The 22,656-nt window shown below is 42.9% G+C and overlaps 1 protein-coding gene across 1 annotated transcript in view; it reads left to right on the plus strand.

The window, feature by feature from the left end:
* LOC138473666 (coiled-coil domain-containing protein 110-like) overlaps positions 1-22,146 on the plus strand; it is a 35,895-nt gene extending 13,749 nt beyond the window's left edge. Inside the window, exon 2 of the mRNA XM_069612182.1 lies at positions 19,749-22,146. Coding sequence (XP_069468283.1) covers positions 20,042-21,922 — 1,881 coding nt within the window. The 5' untranslated portion in view covers positions 19,749-20,041 and the 3' untranslated portion in view covers positions 21,923-22,146. The remainder of the gene's footprint in view (positions 1-19,748) is intronic.
* The last annotated feature ends 510 nt before the right edge of the window (positions 22,147-22,656 follow it).

Below are 22,656 nucleotides of genomic sequence, written 5' to 3' on the forward strand. Positions count from 1 at the left end.
TGTGCAATGCACCTGCCGCCTTTCAGTACTGTATGAATGATGTTCTTCGGGAACTTATCGATGTCTGTGTCATTGTTTATATTGACGACATCCTGGTGTACTCTTCTTCAGAATCCGATCACAGAAAACATGTTAGGGCAGTTCTTGAGCAATTGCGCCAGCACAGACTATTTGCAAAGCTCGAAAAATGTGTTTTTCATACCACAGAAGTTGAGTTTCTCGGATTCATCCTGACACCTCAAGGAGTCCGAATTGACTCGCGAAAGGTGGACGCCATCCTCAAATGGCCATCTCCTAGCTCGGTGAAGGGAGTTCAGAGCATGCTCGGCTTCGCCAATTTCTATCGAAGATTCATTCCGGAATTTTCCCGAACAGTCCAACCCATCACAGCTCTCCTAAAGAAAAACAAACGCTTTGAATGGACTCCTGAGGCCGAACAAGCCTTTCAGGACCTGAAAACCAAATTCACCTCTGCACCTGTATTGAAGCACCCGCACCCAGATCTCCCTTACATTGTGGAAACCGACGCATCCAGTTCGGCCATGGGAGCTGTCCTGTCGCAAAGAGACCCAGAAACTAACCAACTACACCCTGTGGCCTTTTGGTCCAGGAAATTTTCTCCTCCTGAAATCAACTACGCAATTACCGACAAGGAGTTACTGGCTATTAAATCTGCTTTCAACGCTTGGCGTCACTACCTTCTCAGGGCAAGACACACCATCACCGTAATTACGGACCACAGAAATTTACAGTATTTAAAGACGGCCAAAGCTCAATCTTCACAACAACTCCGATGGGCTCTATTCTTTGCGGAATTTGATTTCGTAATTACCTATCGCCCTGGCTGCAAGAATGGTAAAGCGGACGCCTTATCCCGCATTGGCATGGAAGAACACATTTCAAGTTTAGAACCTGTGCCAATCATACCTGAACAAAGAATCTTAGGCCTAACTTCATTGCAAACTATTGAGGACATCCAAACGCAAGTAAAACAACTTCTAGATTCTTCAGCCTTACTGGAATGGAGTCAAAAGGGTCCTCATTACACCGTTAAGGATGATTTACCCTACTTCCAGGAGCGGTTGTTTCTGCCAAGTAAAGAATTGCAAGAACTTGTTATTGTCCATCATCATGAATCATTAATGGAAGGACACCCTGGTATCGCTAAAACGGAGGAAAAAATCAAACGCCACTTCTGGTGGCCTTCTTGGAGAAAAGACATAGAGTCTTTTGTATTGTCTTGCAGAATTTGCGCCCAAAACAAGGGTCAAAAGAAAAGGCCAGCCGGCCTACTTCAGCCCTTGGATATTCCACCGGCACCATGGCACACCTTGTCAATGGACTTTATAACTGACCTGCCTCCTTGTGCTGGTTACAACACTATCCTTGTAATTGTGGATCTATTCTCCAAAATGGCCCACTTTATCCCTTTAAAAGGTTTGCCTTCAGCTTCCACCTTGGCCAAGGAATTTCTGGAGAATATAGTTCGCATACATGGTTTTCCTTCCATATTAGTCTAGGATCGTGGAAGTCAATTTATCTCCCATTTTTGGAAGAAGTGTTGCCAACTAGCACAAATAGATGTGCGGTTATCCACCAGCACCACCCCCAGACCGACGGACAAACCGAGAGAACCAATCAGACTCTCGAGCAATATCTTCGGTGCATGTTACACCAATCCGAGTTAAATTGGAAAGACATCCTTTGGATCGCAGAATATGCATACAACAATTCAGTGCATTCTGGAACCGGACAAACTCCTTTTTATACTTTGTATGGTCACCATCCTCGGACCTCTGACCTAGATCCACCTCTGACCTTGGAAATGCCCGCAGTAAATCATCTGCATTCCTCAATAACCCGAGCCTTCAAAGAAGCTGCAACTCATTTACAGCAAGCCAAGAAAAAGTATAAAGAAAACGCTGATTTGCACCGAAGTAAAACTCCTCCTTACCAAGTAGGAGACCAGGTATGGCTAGCAACGAAACATTTACCGCTCTAGGGCCCACAAACCTTCAATCCCAGATTCATAGGACCATATTCCATCAAGGCTATAATCAATCCTGTGGCCTTTAAACTGGATTTACCGTCTAACATGTGTATTCATCCAGTTTTTCATGCATCACTTTTGAAGCCAGTACAACCAAGAATGGAACTACTTTACCTGTGGGACTACTTTCCACCTGGGTGTGGTCGGGGAAGGATACATACCTGATCGGTGGAAGGATACATACCTGGAACTTCTTCCAAAGCTATTTAAACCACGCCCGATCAGCAACTCACGCTTCGCTTTGTTCTGCTCCTCGCAGCTGGACGCTCACCGTGTCAGCTCCTGCATCTGGACTTCAGCCACGCCTGTCAGCATCCTGGGTCGCCTGCAAAGGGAGATAAGAGAGAATTGGAGAGAAAGAAGACCTTACCTGCTAAAGCTGCATCACGGAGACATCACACCGACGATCCTGAAAGAGAAGACACCATTTTAAAAGCATTTCGCTTCGATCGCTGCAGCGCTGCATTTCACTCACCTTTCCTGGGCGCCTCCATCTTCAGCAGCGATCATCCGGATCCGCACCCACTTCCCAGAGCCTAGAGAGAAAAGACAAGAAAACAAGGTGAGAGAAGGAAGGGAAATAGGAAAAGCTCAGTTTCCTTCTAAGACTTACCTGTTGGGTCATTCACATTTCATTTCGGGTCCTGCCGCTTCCTGGCATTCCGGACCCCGGCCCCTATGGGGAAAAAAGACAAAGACATTGAATGAGCGAATGCAAAGACATTACCTGAACGCTCATCCAGAACTTACCTGTTATTTACTGGAACTGCCCGTTTCACTTCGGGTTGGCGCCATATCTCCGGCATTCCGAACCCCGGCCCCTAAGGGGAAAAAGACATAAGCATTAGCGCTTGCTGCAATAAGACAATGAACATTATTATTAAGCTAGAACTTTTGAACTTGCAACAGAACTCTTACAGCGCCTCACCTGAATAGTCAAGCTTATTTTGAACTCCCATCAAACCTCAATCCAGTGAAGTAACTGGGTTTCAACGCGCCCCTGCATCAGAAGCAGGAAGGAGAACTCATCCTTCCAGACCCTAAGGTGAGACTTCACGGGGAATCGTGGAAGGGTATTGTGGAGGGTTGGAAGGGAGTGGGAGGCTTGAGCATAATTCCGTCAGTAGGTAATACTCCCTTTTCACGCACAGGGGAATATTCATGCGAGCCAGAAAAGCCAGAGTAGAGGGGCCCTTCCTGTCCATCATCAGAGTCCTGCGCTTCACCATTGAAGAAGCATCAGCACTCAAAGCAGACCTGCGCCTCCGTGGGAATCAGGTGAGCGTGACATTCTGCCATCCGTATCCTCAAGTCAATCTTCTGAGCTGACTGGCAAAACTGATTGCCCCAAGACCGAATATTCCCTTACGACAAATCAACCAACACTTCTTGTCACATCTAATGCTCCAACACCTACGCCAATCAACACTGATCCACCCCTCCACGAGTTGTCTATACATGCACTCTGTGATCTGCTGAAGTCGTTTGGACCCTGACTCTCCCCCAACCTTCCACAATGCCTTTCCGGTCTGCTGGGTGTCCCACGGAAAGCGGGCAGGAATTTCTCCAAGGCGGTTCATGAGGACTGCTTCATGGTGCATACTCTCCATGTACTCTCAGCTCCCGTGGGTCACCTCACAGCCTTCCAGGCGTGCTGCAGGAGGAGACGGCCTCTTTCCAAGCGATCATAGTGAACTGTCCTCTGCTACCAATTGAAGTATGTTGGAGGAATCGGGGGTTCTTAATAACAATAACCGAATCAACAGAGTAACGTAGGCTCATCAAACCTCCCAAATTCAAAAATGGAAGACTTAGCCATGGGGCAAAGTTTACTCTCTTTATTTCTCGAATGCACAGGGATCATACAGGAAAACAAAATTCTCCAGCAATCTCAGCTCCCGAACCTGTGTCGCACATTTTTATTCACGAGTGACATAACAAAAAACAGGTCCACCCCAAACACCTACGAGGTATCACCATTGGTTATTTTGTATTAATCATCTATAGAGGTCTCATATATGAATCTATCCCATTGGGTCGCCATGTCTGCCTGAGACTGCCCCCAAAAGGTCCCCACTACATTGTCGCAGGAAGACCATTGGTCCATGCAAAATATTATATCATCTTACAAATGGAGCTTCTGGATTGGCTAGAGTGGATCCTCCCAGGCCTCGGACCCTTTTCTGTTCACAGAGCTCAGTGTACCTTTTCAAGGTAATGGGAATGGCTATGGAGTGCTGTGTGTTCCGGATTGTTGCTACTGGTCTGATCACCTAGCCGAGGAGAGTGCCTGCAGGTTACAGTTTTGGTGGGCAACACGTGTAATATTTCACTCTGCTTTGCTGTGAACAGCATCTCTTCTCACTATGAGTCAATGTGCATTGTCCTGCTCTTCTGGGTCACATGTGAAGAGATGACAAATCCAAACTCTTCTGTCTGCAATTATGAGGATTTTATTCTGAATTCTTTCACAGCGACTTGCTGCCTCGGGAACCAGGAATTTTCCACCCGCCACTGTCGTTGGCAGTGAACGCCAGCTGTGCGCCTCGTGCTGCAGGACCCATGTCTCCCCTTCCATGGATCTGAGGGCTGTGATTCAGCCTTATTCACTTTAGTCACCCTACAAGTTCCCTATGTGTTTCTATAGCTCCCTAAGGTTAGTTGCAATAAAGCACATGCAAGCTTGGTTCACGTATACTTTGCTGTCTTGCATTACTGCTTTGGCGAAAGAAAGAATAGGTTTTTGCCATTATGTAAGTGTATCCGTCCTCTACCTACGGGAGTCATAAGCATGTTTTTCATGTCTACAAGTAATAGAAACTAGTGTATGTCTGCGTTACTTCATGCATGAGTGTTGATTTGCTTCTTGACTAACGCTGCTATGTTGTGATGTCTCTAATGACGTCATCACTGCTTGGTTTTGCTGTCAGTCAACCTGGTCCATTGATGACACCCATGTATCCTCAAACCCATCAACTGGAAACGGTTTAAATGGTTGTCTGAAAGAATATCTCTTGTCATATCTTTGGTACATTGGTGCACCTGGTGGCTGGCTGGACGACGAGTTACACCGTTCATTCTTCATTCTGTGGGTTGACATTCACCTAGGGGACATGAGGGCTATTCTAGGGACCCTCTCTTCCAAATTCTCTTATACATCTGAATGCGACTGACAAACTACTACGCTTTGGAGGGAACTCGTAAATCATGGCTACAGTGACCGGATCATGTATAACAAGATTCAGAGCAATAATAGTACCATGAAATGAACTGCTGGAATACATACAGAAAGAGAGCAATGCTTATGTGGCCACCTACCACCCCAACTTGAAAGCCCAGGGCAAGATTGCTAGGACCATTCAACTCATTCGCCAGAAACCTGAACTGGTGAGTAACAGAATGCCACCAACCCCATTCCAAGCCATCACACGACGTTGTTGAGACTGAGTGTGCCGTTCCGGTAACAACGGTGCCGGTAAGCATACCGGCACCATTGTTACCAGACCTGCACACTCCGAGCTCTGTGAGCAGCTGCTGTCCTGCCCACAAGGTCAGACCGGGCAGGCAGGACGGCAGCCGCTCACCGACTTGACGGAAGCACCAGAACTGGGGGGGGAAGGAGGGAGAAGAGAGAGAGAGAGAGAGAGAGAGAGAGAGAGAGAGAGAGAGAGAGAGAGAGAGAGAGAGACTATAGTGTGGTTACAGCAGGTTAGTTGTGATTATTATTTGGATGGTTGCGATAGTGCCTTGGGCGTGCCAGGCCCGAGACCCGGTATGGCAGGCAGGGAGAAAGGAGAGTACGCTTGGATAGTTGTGTATGTGCCAGTGTGTGGTTTGTGCTCACAGATGGCGGCTGTGAGACCTGGGAGTGGCAGTCCTGGGTAGTAAGTTGTTTGTTATTTGGTGGATTACAATGTTAGTTACGTGGAGTATGTTTGATGTGAGAGCTTGTCTTGTCGGGTTTGGTTCATGTTGTTGTTAGTGTGTGTACCCTTTATAAGGAAGTGTTACGCACTTAACAATGTTTGTGCTGTGACATTTAAGGTGGTGTTACATTAAATTTCTTCAAATAAAGGGGGATACTGGCTGTGAGTTATCTGCATGGAAGTCTCTTGTTAAGCAGTGCAATGCCGCCGTCAACTTACAATACAGTTAAGGATTTCAATCAGGCGATTCACTCTGCTCTCGACCTAGTGTACAGTGCAATGGAAAAATGTATTTGATATATAGATTCAATTATTTGAAAGATGTACCACTCATATTACACCCTTTTTTAAGAATACCCGGGTAACGCTGGACCAGGAATCAGGCGGGTTTGTAAAAGGTATTATTTATTTAAGATCAAAATCACAATACATATATTAATAGGTAAACAACAATCACCAATGGGGCGACACAACACAGAATGATTTCTTTAATACACTAGGACTAAGTAATGAGCAAAACAATTTCAGGACAGAAAATAATACCTTTGTGTTGGTTTCAGATCAGATAGCACAATGGTTAGAAATTTCCCCTGCAACACCCCTCAACCCACCAATAAGCAAATTTAAATAAATGTGAGGAGATAGCAGGTATTCAGAAATAGTACAGATCACGGTGTCTCACTTCCCCCTTGCCCCCTTGCACAGAAAGAGAAAAATGAAGTGGGCTTTTCAACTGTCAGGATGACTTTAAAAGTGGCTGAGCAAGAACTCTAAATGTGTGGAAAAATGCTTAAATTGTTGTAAATATTTATGGGAGCCGCTTCGAACAGTTGCACACAAGCATAAGCAATGATTTAGTCAGCAGAAAACATTTGCAATCTTAAAATCCAAGTCGGAAGCAGTTTAAATCTATTTTACACATGTCAAATTTCTCAGGATTTTAAAATCGCAGCAAACTTTTCTGTGCACGGTATTCGCGATAACGGGAGAACCGCACGGTTTTGAAATGCTTTTGGGTTCTATGGATAGCTATGGATGTTAGAAACGGAATTCCAACTTCTACTTGTACCTATCACAAAAACTGAGGGAGTTATAGTGGTTTTAGTAAAGGTCGTTTTTGCGAGATAGGCGCGAGAATGGAAAGAGGCTTCAGTTTTAAAATCAGAAAATATTGACTATGGACTAGAGCATCCAACATAAGCCACCTGGATGGCATAACGTAAGAGTCAGGAGTGATTCGCGACTCAGTCCTGGTTCCTCGCGGTCCACTTTGGAGCGCTAGGCTGGTCACTTGGATGAAATTAATAGATCAAAGTTGACAAAATGACTAGGAAAAGGATACTTTTACAGATAGACAGAATAAGATTTCACTATGGATTTAAACAATATTACTGATTATGGAAGTAAGGATAGTTCAGAGGTTAGGAGGGGACAAGATAATGCACAGGAATCAACAGTTTCTAGCTTCCTGTTAATACTCACAAAACAAAATTGATCTAAGATTTTGGACCGTCAGGATTCTGGACCGTCAGGATTCTGGACCATTGAATCGGGTCTATCAGGGACTGACAGCTGGGCACATCGGACTGGACAAGGTCAGCAAGGCGCTCTGGTAACAGCACGGCACAGGATCTGCCCTTCTTGGTTCAGAGGATATTTCAATTCAGCAGGCAAGCATTAACAGGATGCCCGGCTGTATTATGATGCTTCCCCTAGACTTTTGGGGTTCTGTTCTAGAATTTGAGGCCTAGCTGAGAATGATTCAGCTATGTAATAGGCCTTTGCTTTGCCAAGTTTCTGGAGTCTGGAACAAGGAAGATGTAGATTTCAGCAGCAGGGCGCTCCGCCAGCAGTCAGGAGAGTGAGGGATCTGTGTGTCCCTGTGTGTTGTCAGCTGTCTCTATTTATCCTTTAAAAATGACATCACAAAGGGGTGTATGGGCTGGCTTAGCTAAGCTTGACCCTTTGAACTGGGATAGGGTCAACACTTCATCTCCACCTTGCATTTGGGGTGATTGGATCAAGGCCGGCTGATGTCACATTTTATTATTTGCTTTACAGTCCTCAGAGACCTCTCCTTTAGCCACCGGTCTCAAAATCGGATTTTACATTAAACACACATTTCTACATTAGTCGCTTTTATACAAATTACACACAAAGCTGCCATATTTTGTGTAGCATCTTTTCATCAAAATCTTGCAGCTGTGGGATCTTGTTTTAACTTTCTACAGAATTTTGTCCTTTTCGCTATGAACACACTTTCCAATTTTTTTACACATTTCCACAAATATGCGTGTTTAACATGGGGACATGCATGTACATTTTCACAATTCTAACAGTAATACCTTTTGCATAAAACCACATATCTTGCCATTCCTGCCCAGAACATGTAACACAGTTCTGCCGCCTCTTCACACGTGCAGCCAGAAATTAAATTAAAAACTGTCATTTTTATATTTTTCACCATTTTGAATAGCAAGTTATAAATCTTTTAAAATGTGTTCTTTGTTCATGTTTAGCAACAGATGGTTGCTTGGCTCCAACTCTTTTTGTCTCCCTGCAGTCCAAGGCATCCCCCACTTGCTTGCTCCTTCCAGAGGCCATTTACGACCCCTTTTCAAACTTTCAATTTCCTGGGCTGCAACTTTGTCATTGTCCCTTTGCTCTCTGTAGACACAAGTCTGGGCTACCCAGCAATTAACACCTCCTCTGCTGAGAGGAAGGCCCTCTTTCTGGGGGAAAAAAGCCCTGCTTTTCCAGTTCTTTGCAGCTTCAGCCAAGCTAATTAACTTTTAAACTTAGCAAAAACCACATCTGTTGCATCACATACAAATACATTTCTTTCTTGGCCTTAAAATCTGTGGAATCAAAAACACAACTAAAATCTGTATTCCTTTTTGTCAACAATCCTGTTTATGTTTGCTAATTCAGCAGACTATTGATTTTTAGGTCATTTTTAAAGTTTCATTAGTAACTTCTCTGTGCATCCCTCTTTTTGTGTGCTGAAGCACATGGTTTTGGGAGGTTTTTGTAGGTTTTTGGCGCGCACAAGGGTTTTGCCACCATTGTTGCTGATTCTTTCCCCATAACTGGCAAGGGATTCCGCATAGCAGAGCGGGTCAATACATCCCACAATACGAATTAATCACTACGAAGATACTGCAGAGATGTTTTATTATTACTATGAAGTGTGTAATGGGCGCGCTGCCGGTTGGGAGATAAAACATGGTGTGTGTTGTTGTGAGTGTGTGTTCCCTTTATAAAGAAGGCGGATGTGTAGCATTGGGCTTGTTTTTTTTTTAATTCTTAGTTTTTAGTACAAAGACCTTTACAAATAATTAAAAAGAAAATACAATTAAAAACGTCTGACAGAATAACCAACTCCTGTAATAGATTTTCAACAGGCTTATAGCCTGAACGAAACCAGAAATAGCCTGTTCAACTTAACATATGAAACATAATTACCAACCTTACAGTCTTAAGTATGGAAGCATTAGTAGTTCCCCACATACATATTATCCAAATCCAATTTCTGGCTAAGACGGAATTGGCCTGTAAAAATGAATTCCTCATTCTACAGCGATCATTTTCAAAATATGTACAAAAGATAAAAAGATGTTTGAGCGATTCCTGAGTTAGTTTACAGAATCTGCATATATCATCTCTCCTGTCCGATTTGTTTTTATCCCAATGTTTCATTCTCACCTTTGTGTGGAGCAAATCTAGTCTGAACAACATGTATGTTCTATGGACCTGTGAACAAGGACACAATGTTATATAAGCAAGGCAGGGGGATTGCTTATGGCAGAATTTAGAATATTCTGCAAATGAAGGATATCTTTGCATTTGCAAGCAACTATCTGCCCAGTCGTATTCAAATATTATTTTCTTGACCTTTGCTTGAAACAGTTCTAGATCTTCAACAGACATATTGATTTTTTCCAACAAGGACAGCATACACCCTTTGTACTGTACCAGAGAGGGGAGGGTATTACTGACAAGCATGTGATGCAGGCCCATGTACACAGAATTTTTAGGAGGAAACATCATTTTGGAGAAATTGGACAGTAGGCGCCAATTATATCTAACCGATAGTGAATTGAGGCCTAATTCGTGCCTAAGAATTGCATTTGGCATAGATGTAGGTAGTCCCAAAGCATACTTCCAGATGGAACCTTGGATTTGATCTAGAAGGGGGCCAAGATCGTAAAGAAACAATTCCTCTCCATAAAGCATAATTGCCTCAACTTTTTCTGATAAAATTCCAATAAAGGGATTAGTGAAAACCTGCAAATTTTGTAAAGCAGGATTTTTATTTGGCCCTTCAGAGGAAGCAATTTTACCATGAGAAGTTCTTTCATTCTTTTATAAGACATGTTATTCGTCAAAATTAGCCCTCAATAGGGTAGATTTATGTATACAGCTATTGGTAAGGCATCAATTGTCCAAGGGAAGTGCCAAACTTTTTTCTTGTTACAAAATACAATTATGTTTGATTTCTGAGGGTTTATGGTTAAATTGTTAGTATTGCAATACTGAAGAAAATTTTCCAATTTCATCTGAAGTCCTGCTTGAGTTTGATCAAACAACAGGATATCATCCGCATATGCTAACCAAGATAGGGTAAGAGACCCTATTCGAGCGGCAAAAGATTTATCACGGTTCCATATCTCGTCTATGTCAGCCAAATATAGGTTGAAAAGGATGGCTGCAAGATTGCAGCCTTGTTTGACACCAGTCCAGCTTGGTATAGCCTCAGTAAGGAATCCTGCACGATTGATTTGCACTCTAAAGTTCGTGTTAAAGAGGAGCATTTCTACTAAAGTGATCAGGTACTGAGGGTAATTTTGCTCATTTTTTGCCATAGTTTGCCTCTTATAACACAAATGAGACTATTGTCAGAACAATTAGCATAAGTAATAGTGCGGGCAAGAATGCAGGCGTTAAGAGGGGTGCCCATACCCTTTCTAAACCCTACTTGTGCAGTGCATAGACAAGTGTTGTTACGAGTGAATAACTCCAGCTCTTGCAGGATTAGAGATGCAAAGATTTTCGCTGCTAAATCAATTATTGCCACAGGTCTATAATTATTAGGATCGGATATAGACCCCTTTTGTGAAGTGGAATAATAATTGATGTGAGCCAGGAGATCGGAATCTTTTTTGAACTAAAGATTTCTTGGAACATGGTGTTAAAGATCGCAGACCAGAACAACGGATCATCTTTGATCAAACAAGGGGGTAAACCATCTGGACCTGCACATTTGGATCCCTTCAATTTGGAAATTGCATGAAGTATATCTGTGGGTCCCTATGGACAACAATTTGGAATTAGATGACAATCAGGGGGATGTTCAAATGATCTAAATCTATCTGGAAGAGCAAATTTAGATAGAAAAAATGCAGTCCAGGTTGAGCTAGCAATTCCCGAGTCGGATTCATGGGGTTGTTCCTTGTCTATTGATCTAATGATTTTCCAAATGTCTTTAGTCTTACGATTACATAATACATTAACTATTTTTTGATTTAGCTTTAGCCTATTCAAGGCACAAATTTGACTTAAAGCGCATTTATAGTTGAATATGATTTTTTTTTCCTCGTTATATACTCAGAAGTAGTGTTACTCAACCTGGACTTCCTCGCCTCTCTAAGGTCAGCATTCTTTTCCGTTTGATTGAGGCAATTTCTTGAGAATAATGCACATCCTCATTTTTAATTGTGTTATGACCGTCACACATGTGGGACATTTTTAGAAGATGTGAGGCAATCATCTGAAAATTCCACTGTAGGATAACTTCATTTTCATGACAATTTTTCCCTTTGCTCTTCCATAGATCTCTGTTTACAAGAGCAGTGAATTTTCGATAGGTAGAGGGGGACCAGTTAATCGATACTCTAGGTCTATCGATCTGGATGAGGGGTAAATGAGATTCTGACTGTCGAGATTTCAAGTAGTCTACAATGGAAGTGGCAATCATTAAGTGATCGCCCAAGTGAGTTTCAATAGTGCTTACTTTTGAAAGCATACCTGATAGGCATTTCGAAGAAAACATATGGTCAATCCACGATTGTCGGTCCCCACGTTTCCATGTGAACGTCACGTGATTACATTCAGGTTGCAATAGAAGAGCATCCCAAAATTTTAGAAACTTGCTCCAAACATTCCCCTTTTGTATAGCAGTCTGGAAGTATGCTGAACTGAGGGAAATTTTACGATTCATTGTCCAAAATGATGTATTAAAGTACCCACCAATAAGGATTTCAGCAAAGGGTGAACTGTGGTAAGCCTTAATGAGGATGTCATTTAGAATTTCACACACTGTTTCAATTGGATATCAGCAAGAGTTCCAATATAGTGCAAATTACAAATAGATTTCCACTATATAGGGAATCGATTTTTATATCCACCAATAAGAACAGGTCGGAGGCATATACATGATTAATTGTGAAATTCAGTTTGGTGTTAATCAGAATAGCCAACCCACCTGCTAGTCTACCCTCTGAACCTCTAGTGGTGGGATGTACACAAGAAACGAAACCATCCAATTTGATGTTAGCTACGGCCATGGTTTCTTGAACTGACAAAATGTAAGGAAGGAATTCTAGGTTTAACTGCCTCCTCCATTTCATTAGATTCGAGAAGCCACAACAATTCCACGAAGCAACCTTGAGGTCATGAATATATGATGGTGCATGAGGAGTGATTGTATTAGCAGCTGTTTTAATTAGCGGTTCAAGCCATTTTAGCCCATTCATGGCGTTCGTGATTGCTGATAGTTGTTCCATCATGTTTTTAGAGGAATCATTATGGCAAGTTGGATTTTTGCCGTTACTGACAGCAGCTATAACTGGAGGTGGTTGAAATTCTAAGAAGTCCATTGCATCTTTGATATTCGGGAAGACAAGCATATTAAGATCAAGAATCTCTAGATCGCTTTGATGTTCCCATATCAATTTCGCAATTATTGGTGAAAACATCTTAGACAGCATACGGTTGTTATTCCCATTTGGGAGCCAAATCCATTCAATATCATTTGTCACTAGGCTTTGGAGTGAGGGAATCTTAAAGAGAGCATTCATTAAGAAAGAGCGATCAATCCGAACAGCTCCATTGATGTTAGCGTCGCTCTTCCATCCGATGATGTTCTTCATCTCATTCGGAATTGAGTGAACGTTACGGGAAGGAATCTGGTTGGCATCCACAGAGTACGTGTCCGGCTCCTCTTCATCTTTAATGTCTTTGTTACTCTCTTCTACCAATCTCACAGGAGTCTTGTGTGGTACATTTCCTGTTTCATGCTCTTCTTGAGCCTTTTTTATAGACTGTGAATTCGACTGATGCCCTGTGACCTCCTCAGGGGGTGTTTTAGGAAGCTCCGACGATGGTTGAGGCGATGCAATATGATTGGAACTATGTTCAGGTACCTGTTCTTGCTTACCGTGGTTCTCTGTCCCAGCGACGGCACAATTGGAGCATGGTTCCTGAGGTGGGGAAATATTTTTAGCAATTTCAACCGATGTCTTCGGATTCAAGCATTTCGCCTCAGTAACTTGGGGAGGAGACTTTTTCCCCACAATTCCCTCTTTTTCTTAGTTTTTTTCGTTTCTCACGAAACCATCAGATTTTTTCAATGTGATGTCGGTAAAGAATGAAGTGAGATTTGGTTGTATCAACAAGGGTTTGCTTAGAGTTGTATCTGCTTGTATTGAAGATTTTGGCTTTTTATCAAGATTTGTTGACTCATGAGATGTCGATTTGGAGTAAGTTTGTTGTTTGTTTAGAAATTGTTTCCTGAGTGGTTACTGAGCTAATCTGTAAAACTCTTTTGTTTTCTTCATGCAGCTCACTCAAATTTAGGATTTGGTCAGAAGGTGGAGCATTTTCAGAGCCTTTACCTGTATTTGCTTGGGACTTTGTGGAATTGGAGGTTTCAGAGGATATCTCTTTTGCTACTTTCTCGACTCGTAAAGAGCCCACTTTGTTTTTATGCCTTCTTTTTATGGCTTTCTGGTGGTACTTTTTCGCCCTTCTTGATGTAAAGTAGAAGTTCTCTCTTGGGATTATTTCTTCGTTTTGCGTTTCACGGCAGCTGTCCTTTTCAATGATATTGATAAGTATCGTTGGACTATCTGTAGTCTCAACATTCGTGTTCAAAATGGGATCAGCTGCTTCTGCCATAGCAAGTATCTCAAGAATTTTTCTTTGGAATTCATCTGCACTAGAACTTGTTCGACCTGTAGAAGTCTTTCATGTTGAGATTTTGCAACCTTTAGATAATCAATTGTCTCGCTCAAAGGTAAGCTGTTAACCTTCAATGTTTCTTCTTTACGCTGGATTATTTGCGTAAAAGTCACAGGCACTCCTTTTAGAAGTAGGGGATCAGCCAATGGTTGTGATCCCACGTGTTTTTCTTCCACAAGCGGAGTGCTGATTAAGAGCTCTTTTTTTACAATTAGAGCGGCTCTTTCGTGACAATCAAGGTGATGTTTATAAGAGGCCTCCTGAGCTAAAACGTAACCTTCTATTTTTGCTGTTTGCAATGTGTTCGTGGTCAAGTCCTTTTTTATCTCCTGCAATAGCAGATGAGTGTATTCGTGACCTCGATCTAATAAATTTAGAATTCTCATAAAGATCGGCAGGTCATTGATGTTGTGATCAATGAGTTCTTCTTCATGATTTTCTTGGGAAAGCGGCACATCAGGAAGATTTGAAAAATTAAATATTGGGATGGAAGCATTCGCATTGCTTTGTGATGGAATTAGCTTCTTAGGAGTTGGTTCTGTTGAATATTTTGCAGTAGTAGAGCTGGTGGAAGGAAATTGCAGTTTTTGCGCAAATTGATACTCTTTTTGATTGTGACTATGTATGGGTCTCAATGCCTCCTTTATGTTAGAATTATGAAAGTGTACGTGTTCTCGATACATCCCATTGGTGCTACAGGTGTTGAGGGACCCAGAGATAATCACACTCTCTTGTCGAGATCTGCCATGATTACAGGGGCAAGCATGGAGATGTCGGCCACAGGAGAACATTTATTTTCATGTATCTCTGCAACAGTCTTTTGATCCCTGTGTAGGTTGTCATCTGCCGCAAATGGATCTCTTGTAATGTCATTGTTTGCTTTTTTTATAGAGCAAATTTCTTTTAAAGATGAATTGGAATCATGTGTTTCCGGAATGTTGCTCTTCTCAGTGGTAGGTATAATTTCCTCTGAGTAAGAAGAAGACAGATAGAAAAGAGGGTTTACCATTTAGGGAGAGAGAAGGGCTTTTTTTTTTATTAGCATTTTTTGGGGATTCCATTGGGGGTTGGGATGTAGATGAGCAGTCCTTCTGCTTTTTACCATTCCGGAGGGTAGACTCCATGGAAAGCACTATTTGAGAACAAATCAAAAAGGATTGTAGAAGACTCGTCTTTGATATTACAAAGGAGGGGTTGGATCAGAATGGAGTAAGATCACCCCTCGCGCTTCAGGTGATAGATCAAGATTAAATAAAATAACCTACCAGCTTTGTCTACGTATCTCTAACCTTACCAGATTTGAGGAAGCAGGGTACACCCTTGGCTCAATTTCAGGTCTACGACAGAGTAGCTACACAGCTATCTGCCGTGTAATTGAAAAATCTTGTACAACTCTACCCTAGTGCCCCACGCCGCGTGTTAAGATGGATTTCTGAACTCTGTCCTGGAGGGGCAGAGGTTCAGAAGGCCAGCCTAGTTTCTTGGAACAGGGTAACCTCTGGACAAGCCAGACCAATCAAGGTAGCGATCGCGGCAGTCAAGACTAGGTCTCAAGAGGGGTGAGGGTGACTGAAAGCCCGCAATGAGCACACAAAGCAAGGACACTTACAAATTACTCCAAGCAGGTGTTATATTAAAAATATAGACACATTTATTACGAGGCCTTTGTAACATTGACCATAGCGAGAAATCACAATAAAACTCAAGTAAACCAACACATCACAATCAAATACAATATATATACAATTACCAACGAGTCTAACGAGTTAGACGCACGAAATGTGCAGACCACCTAGATGGGGAGGAAAACAGGCAGTGCGAATAATAGTTAGACCCAGTCCGCCTTCAGAGGCACCAAACTAGAAGGAAGTCCGAGCCCTACGAAGAGTGGAGCCTTGTGCTCAAAAGTACCTGCACACGCGGGTGCCAACGGGCAAAGGGGAGTCTCCTCGAGGGAATCAGGCAGTTCAGTTCGGTGATAAGATGAACAGAGCTCCGCAACTCAAGCACAGCCTCCACTCTGGGCAGAAGCAGAGCGCGAGTACAGAAAGGCGTGCTGTTTGACACAGCGGGGAAAAGCTATGGGCTACTGCAGGAGGGCGACCAGTTCCTAGCGATGCTACTCACCAGTCCCCGATGCAGGCAGACCCAGGCTTATCCGCGTCAGTTTCAGTGCTGGCAGGTTCAGATACGAGCAGGGGACGTCTCGGCGTCATGTAGATTCCTCAGCAGCAGAAGTTAGAGTTGAGGATGCCCCAAACGCAGTGAACCCGCACAGATTGTCACCACAGCAGGGCGACGGAGCGGCCGTGTGTATTTCAGCCCAATGAGCACTTCTCACGTCAGACCTGGGAATGCCAAGTGTACGAATCGTGTGAGAGTGGCAAGGACTCGTAATACAACACAACCTGACGGCGGTTACAGAGCAAGACTCCTGGGTAGGCTGGTCAGTCCACTGGATGGCCCAGAGACACTTCCTAAGGCTTATGTGCAGGAGATGGTGAAGATGCCGAGAATACTTGTTCCCACTATTCCAAGGGGTTGAAGTACCAGTAGAGGCCTTCTCGTTCGATCAGAGGTAGAAAGGGTTTCACAAAGCGACAGCAGTGCAGAGGAGCAGTCCTTCAGCGGGTCACCAGTGATTCCTCGGTTCAGCCTCGTAGTTGCAGGATACTTGGCTCCTGTATTCCTTTGCCCGTGAGAACTCAGGAGATCGACATGGTAGTGGTGTTTCCAGCCTCCTCTTATCCACGGGTCCCTTCGCGCCAAAACAGAGGGGACCCAATGGGAGATCTGCTCACAAAACACTCACACCATACGTGGACCTATCACGGACCACGGTGGTCCCAGGCATTCACGACACACTAGACTCTCTGGCACCCTGGATGTGTATTGGGACCAAACATCCCAGCCCACATCCTGGAGGCACACAGAAGGCCTGTAGAAGCCCGCGAAAGCATCTGTGTTTCGCGGGAACGTACATGCCCAAATAAGGTAGGCCCCGGGCCGGCTCGACCTGGGGGAGGTGAAGGGGGCAAGACGGTCAGCGGGCAGGACAAAGAGCCTTGTGGTCTGGCCATTTTGGGAGCCAGGCCACCATTTTGGGCTAAGCGCGAGAAACGCGCTTAAACGCCAAAAGGAGCTCAAAAACACAAAGAAACTATCGCTGCCACCAGTCCCGTCCGTGATTCACTTGCACCGTTCATTAACAATCCAAAGAGAGTATTTAGGGCCTGTAGAAGACTAGAGACCCAAGAGAGCAGTAACTTAGCTTACAGTGCCCTCTTGTGTCATGTTGCGCAAAAGCTGCAACATGATAAAAGAACTACGGAAAACAATGTTTCCCGGTACTGACTGTCTTAAGGGCATGTCCGTTTCCCCGTAAGAATGGAGCGAAAGCCCAGAGGAGTGCGGCGGAAGGCTGCGCTTCTCTGGCAAAGTCTAGATCAGGGTGAAAACAACAGCAAAAAGTTTAGGGGTTGCCACATGGAAGGAAAATTACCCACAATTAAGAAATCTTTCCTAACACCGCGCAAACAGTAAAAAGTACTTAGAGTACTTCACGGTGCGCACGCGGGTGCGCTGTCTTCTGGGCGATATAGCTGGCTAGAGGCGGGCGCAGGCAGCAAGGGGGAGATTCAATCAGGAAACAGGACCTTAAAATAAATCAAAAAGAAATCTGTTCAGTAAATGGTCACAATTCTAAGGGGGTCCTCTAATTCTCAATAAAGAGGTGCACAGCGAGCCAACAAAAGTCACCTTCTTTAGTGTCAATGGGCCAGGCAAAGAGGTGTTGCTTTGAAAGACGTCCTCCAGGCGGACGTTCACATGCACCACGAGCAGGGCACGGCAAAGCAGAAATGTGAAGAATCGATGTTCGGGATCCAGCGCAATGATGGTCAGCCCGCCGCACCAGTAAACAGTACTTAGAGTATTTCACGGTGCGCCAATGTACACAATGCTTGATGTACACAATGCAAGCCATAGAACCTCAAGGTTCCAGGAGTGACGGTTGGGACAAACAGGATGGGAGATGAAACATAGAAGGATGTGTCTATCATAGGTCCTACATCCCTTCTTACTTAATCCCTGTAACTGAATAAAGCTTATTCATATTTGTACCTACCGGCTTCCAGAGTCCTTCCTGCTTCCTGTTTATATGTGTGAACTTGATACTACAAAGAGTTAGAGTTCGTACAGCTCTAGCAGGGGAGTATTTAGGGAGGGAAAGTTGGAGATAGCATGGTCCAAGAGGGGGGCGTAGGAAATAAAGAGATTCATAAGGAGCTGTTGCAGTAGTCCAGCATGGAGAGGACCATAGCTATGGAGACATTGAGCTTCTGAGGGAAGGTGAGGAAAAGAAGAATGCCTCTGAAAAAGTGGAGTTGGAAATGGGACTTCTTAGTAAGGTCCATGATGTGAGGGATAAAGGAGAGAGCGGAATCGGAGATGACCCTGAGGTTTGTGGCCTTACAAGATGGTGCGGGTAGAGGGCACAAAAAGGGTGGCCAGAGGGTAGAAGGAAAAAAGGGCAAAGGTGTTCCAATCAGAAGGATCTCCATCTTACTGGCATTAAGGCAGAGATCGTTGGCTGCACACCATACCTCAATGGCAGACAGGCAGTCAGGGATAAGAGAGGAGGAAGAGGAGGTAATAAAGGGAAGTTTGAAGGAAAGCTGTGTGTCATCAGCATAACACTGGAAATTAGGAGAGAAGGAGGAAATCAGATGAGCAAGATAGATATTGAAGAGCCAAGACGATAGGATAGAGCCGCGGGGGACACAATAGGTAGAGTGTGAGGTGGTGTAGGAGAAAGGGCCCAGTTGCAACTGGAAAGAGTGATTAGTGAGAAAAGTGGTCAGCCACTCCAGCGCCGGTCAGTGATGCCGAGGGCAGAATTAACTGCATGATTTTGATACTACCTCAGCATTCTGTCACAGCTTTGTAGCAGGGCAATGTAAACTTAAGGATATTGAATTTGCGTAGTATAAAAATACACACACACACACACACACACACACACACACACACACACACACACACACACACACACACACACACACACACACACACACACACACACACACACACACACACACACACACACACACACACACACACACACACACACACACACACACACACACACACACACACACACACACACACACACACACACACACACACACACACACACACACACACACACACACACACACACACACCCCCCCCCCCCCCCCCCCCCCCCCCCCCCCCCCCCACCCACCCACCCTACATACCCAATTATAGATCCAGAATTGAGCTGTTTATTAGCATCCACTATCAATTACACATGACATTCTAGGATTGTTTATTCTATGTATAGCGTTAATTGCACAGATTTCTAAAGGGTTAAGAAAGGATTACATTTTTGTAATTTATTTTCAATAAGCAGTTCAATGTTTGCACAAAATCCTATGAACTAGATTTCTAGATAATATTGATTATGTTAATCCATGAACATCTTCTAAATATGTCCAATTACCTTTCAGGTATCAACAGGTTTTAACGTTCTAAAGACATCGACCACTGCTTCTGAATTCACCATAAAGTATAGTAATGTCACAAGAAAATGAACCACTATCTATAGGGGAGCAGGAAAGTCATTGACAAACCACATATTGGTTTCTCTTTGCATACACAATACGAACGTTCAGAATATGCAACGGTTTTGACATGGAACAAGATTCACTCTTCATACAACAAATATATAAGGGGTGAGCAATATCAACCAAGTCCATCAGTGGGAAGTGTGACTCATGCAGGATCATTCACAATATCATGTATGCAGGATCTGGATGACCAATTAACCCAAGGAGAGGTTTGCAAAAATGGCCTCTCACAAATAGTAGACGAAATAAATTTAGTAGAAAATTTCCTTCAGCAGGATTCTGAAAAATCACACCAACAAGGAACAAGGTTTGAACGAGAATCTAGACCCAGTATTCATTCTCCAAAATTAGAAGAGGAAACTAAAGCTAGGATGTCCTTTTGCCTATCCGGAGAATCAAACCTCTTAGCAGACAATATATTGGTCCAGCTGAATGGATGCAACTACTGTACCAGTCCTGATTTGGGACTTGAAACCCCTGGTGATTGTGCTCAGACCATTGCTGAGGCTGAAAAACCCCTTGATTTACATAAACAACACGTGTACAGCAATACAGCTGAAAAGGACTTCAGGGCGACCATCTCAACAGAAACATTTCATATTGAAAATAGCACAACAGTAACTGCAGAAAAATGTTTGAAGATCATCCATCCAAATGAAAAAACTGAAAACATTCATACAAAACCGCTGAGCCTTGCCTTAGTTATTGAGAACAAAGAAAAGATATATACACTACAAGGTATAGACAATAAAATATTTGAATTGGTAACCAGGAATCCAACAAAAGAAATAGAGGAAATAAACGGAAACAAAGGTGAATTATGCATGTTAACGAACAAACAGCAACTGAAAGGAAATGAAACTCCACACATTCACATGGATTTACATGGATTCACTGACAATAACCTTTTACAGAAAGAAGAGGTCCAATTAATGCAAAATGAAGCAATACATTCTAGCTTACTTCAGCACTTAAAAGAACTAGCAACAAAGCAAGAAGAAATACATTGTCTGGAAAAGAAGTATGGTGATGTGAAGGACACACTCTTACTTATGGAGGAAAACAGCAAAGCATGTGTTAATGAACTTAAACTACTCAAACGGAAATACAGTAACCTTAAAAACCATGCACGACTCCTCGAGGTGGAAAGACATCTTAATGCACATATAAAGGAAAATATGATGGAAATGAAGAGAAAAGTAGATATTGAAAACATCAACATTGTCAATGAGTGTAACGCCCTCCAAAAAGAAAATGAAGCTCTTGTTAAATCATCAGAGGTGTCCAACAAACAAATTCATTATCTTAAGCAAAATATGTTCAGACTCATAGAGGAAAAGCAGATGCTAGAGGAATGTATTAAGGAGCTACAAGAAAAAAACCAAGAATTAGAAAAACACATTCAATATGCCGATACAGAGAATGAAAGAACAAATAGAGTGATGTCAACAAAGGATTTGCAAATAAAAATGCTAATAACAAAGTTAAGAGATGCAATGGATGATCTGAAAACACTTGAAATAAATGTCAGTGAATATGAAGTAGAAACAAGAACCCTGTCTTTTCAAATTGAACAGATCAAGTTAGAAAAAATACAATTACAACAAGAAATAGAATATCATTCCTTGGAATCAACAGCCAGAAACCAATCTGCAGACAAACACATTAAGTCACTGCAAAATGAATGCAAAGCTCTATCTAAAATGGTTTCTGATCTTAAAGAGGATAAGAATCTGCTTAGAGGAGAACTCCATGACCAACTGAAAGAGAAAAGTTACATAGCTGCAGAAAAAAGCAAATGTTGCAAAGAACTCGAGAAGTTGGGGAAGGTAGCTCATGGTTTGGAGAGGGAAAGAGATGTTCTGAAAAAAGAACTCACCACCATGCAGTCAGACTACCTCAGTCTAAGTGATAGCATCAGTAAGCGTTTAAATATTATTAGCGCAGAAGGGAAGAAACCAAGTTTCGACCAGTGTCTGCCAGACATTAGCCTAGACAAACCTTGTCAAGAGTGCCATTCATTATTTCAACAAAGCTCTTTGTGTATACATTGATGAACCTGTTTAGTATTAAATACTAAAATGGAAGCTACAAAGCAGAACAGATTAATATCAAGAACTGCTATTTTATTAAAGTCCCCATTGCATCTTCGTATTTATCAGTGAAGCAATGCATGTATTGCCAAATGCTAATCGCTTAATAGCAAAAATACAGTCTTAAAAATGTATATTTTAAATAATTTTCTAATAAGCAATAATACCTGCTGTGTCGGGCTGGATCAGCTGCCTATGGCCTAAGGTCGAATTTATAGGTGTAAACATAATGAAGGCTTTATTGCATGGCCCTGGTATTGTTATAACCTTATCTAGCCGACGTCATGCCCGTTATTGCTATTATCACCCCAAAGCCAAACGTCAAGTTGCTATTAGTGTGTTTTGGCCACAGCAAGAACGTGGCTCGTGCAGGGTATTGTTGGCATGTACATGGAAGGCCCTCAGAATGGAGCCCCTGAACGTATGGTTCTTTAGGATCATGCATGCAATGGATGGGGTTCGCAAATGGTCCAAATAATCGAACCAACTCAGGAAGATGAAAAAGATTACTGTTTTATTAACAATTATCTAAAACAGGGAGATTACAACGGACATCAACGGATGTTCGCTCAGTTCATGACAAATGTCCCATAAAACATATCCTTTATACTAAAAATACGTCAGCTAGTCATACTAGGTGGCAAATAAGAAAAATCTACAGCCGATTATAATTGGTTCAAGGGGAACATCTAAGT

Source organism: Ambystoma mexicanum, chromosome 8 (assembly GCF_040938575.1).
Source record: "Ambystoma mexicanum isolate Mex_15411 chromosome 8, UKY_AmexF1_1, whole genome shotgun sequence".
NCBI classification, from domain to species: Eukaryota; Metazoa; Chordata; class Amphibia; order Caudata; family Ambystomatidae; genus Ambystoma; species Ambystoma mexicanum.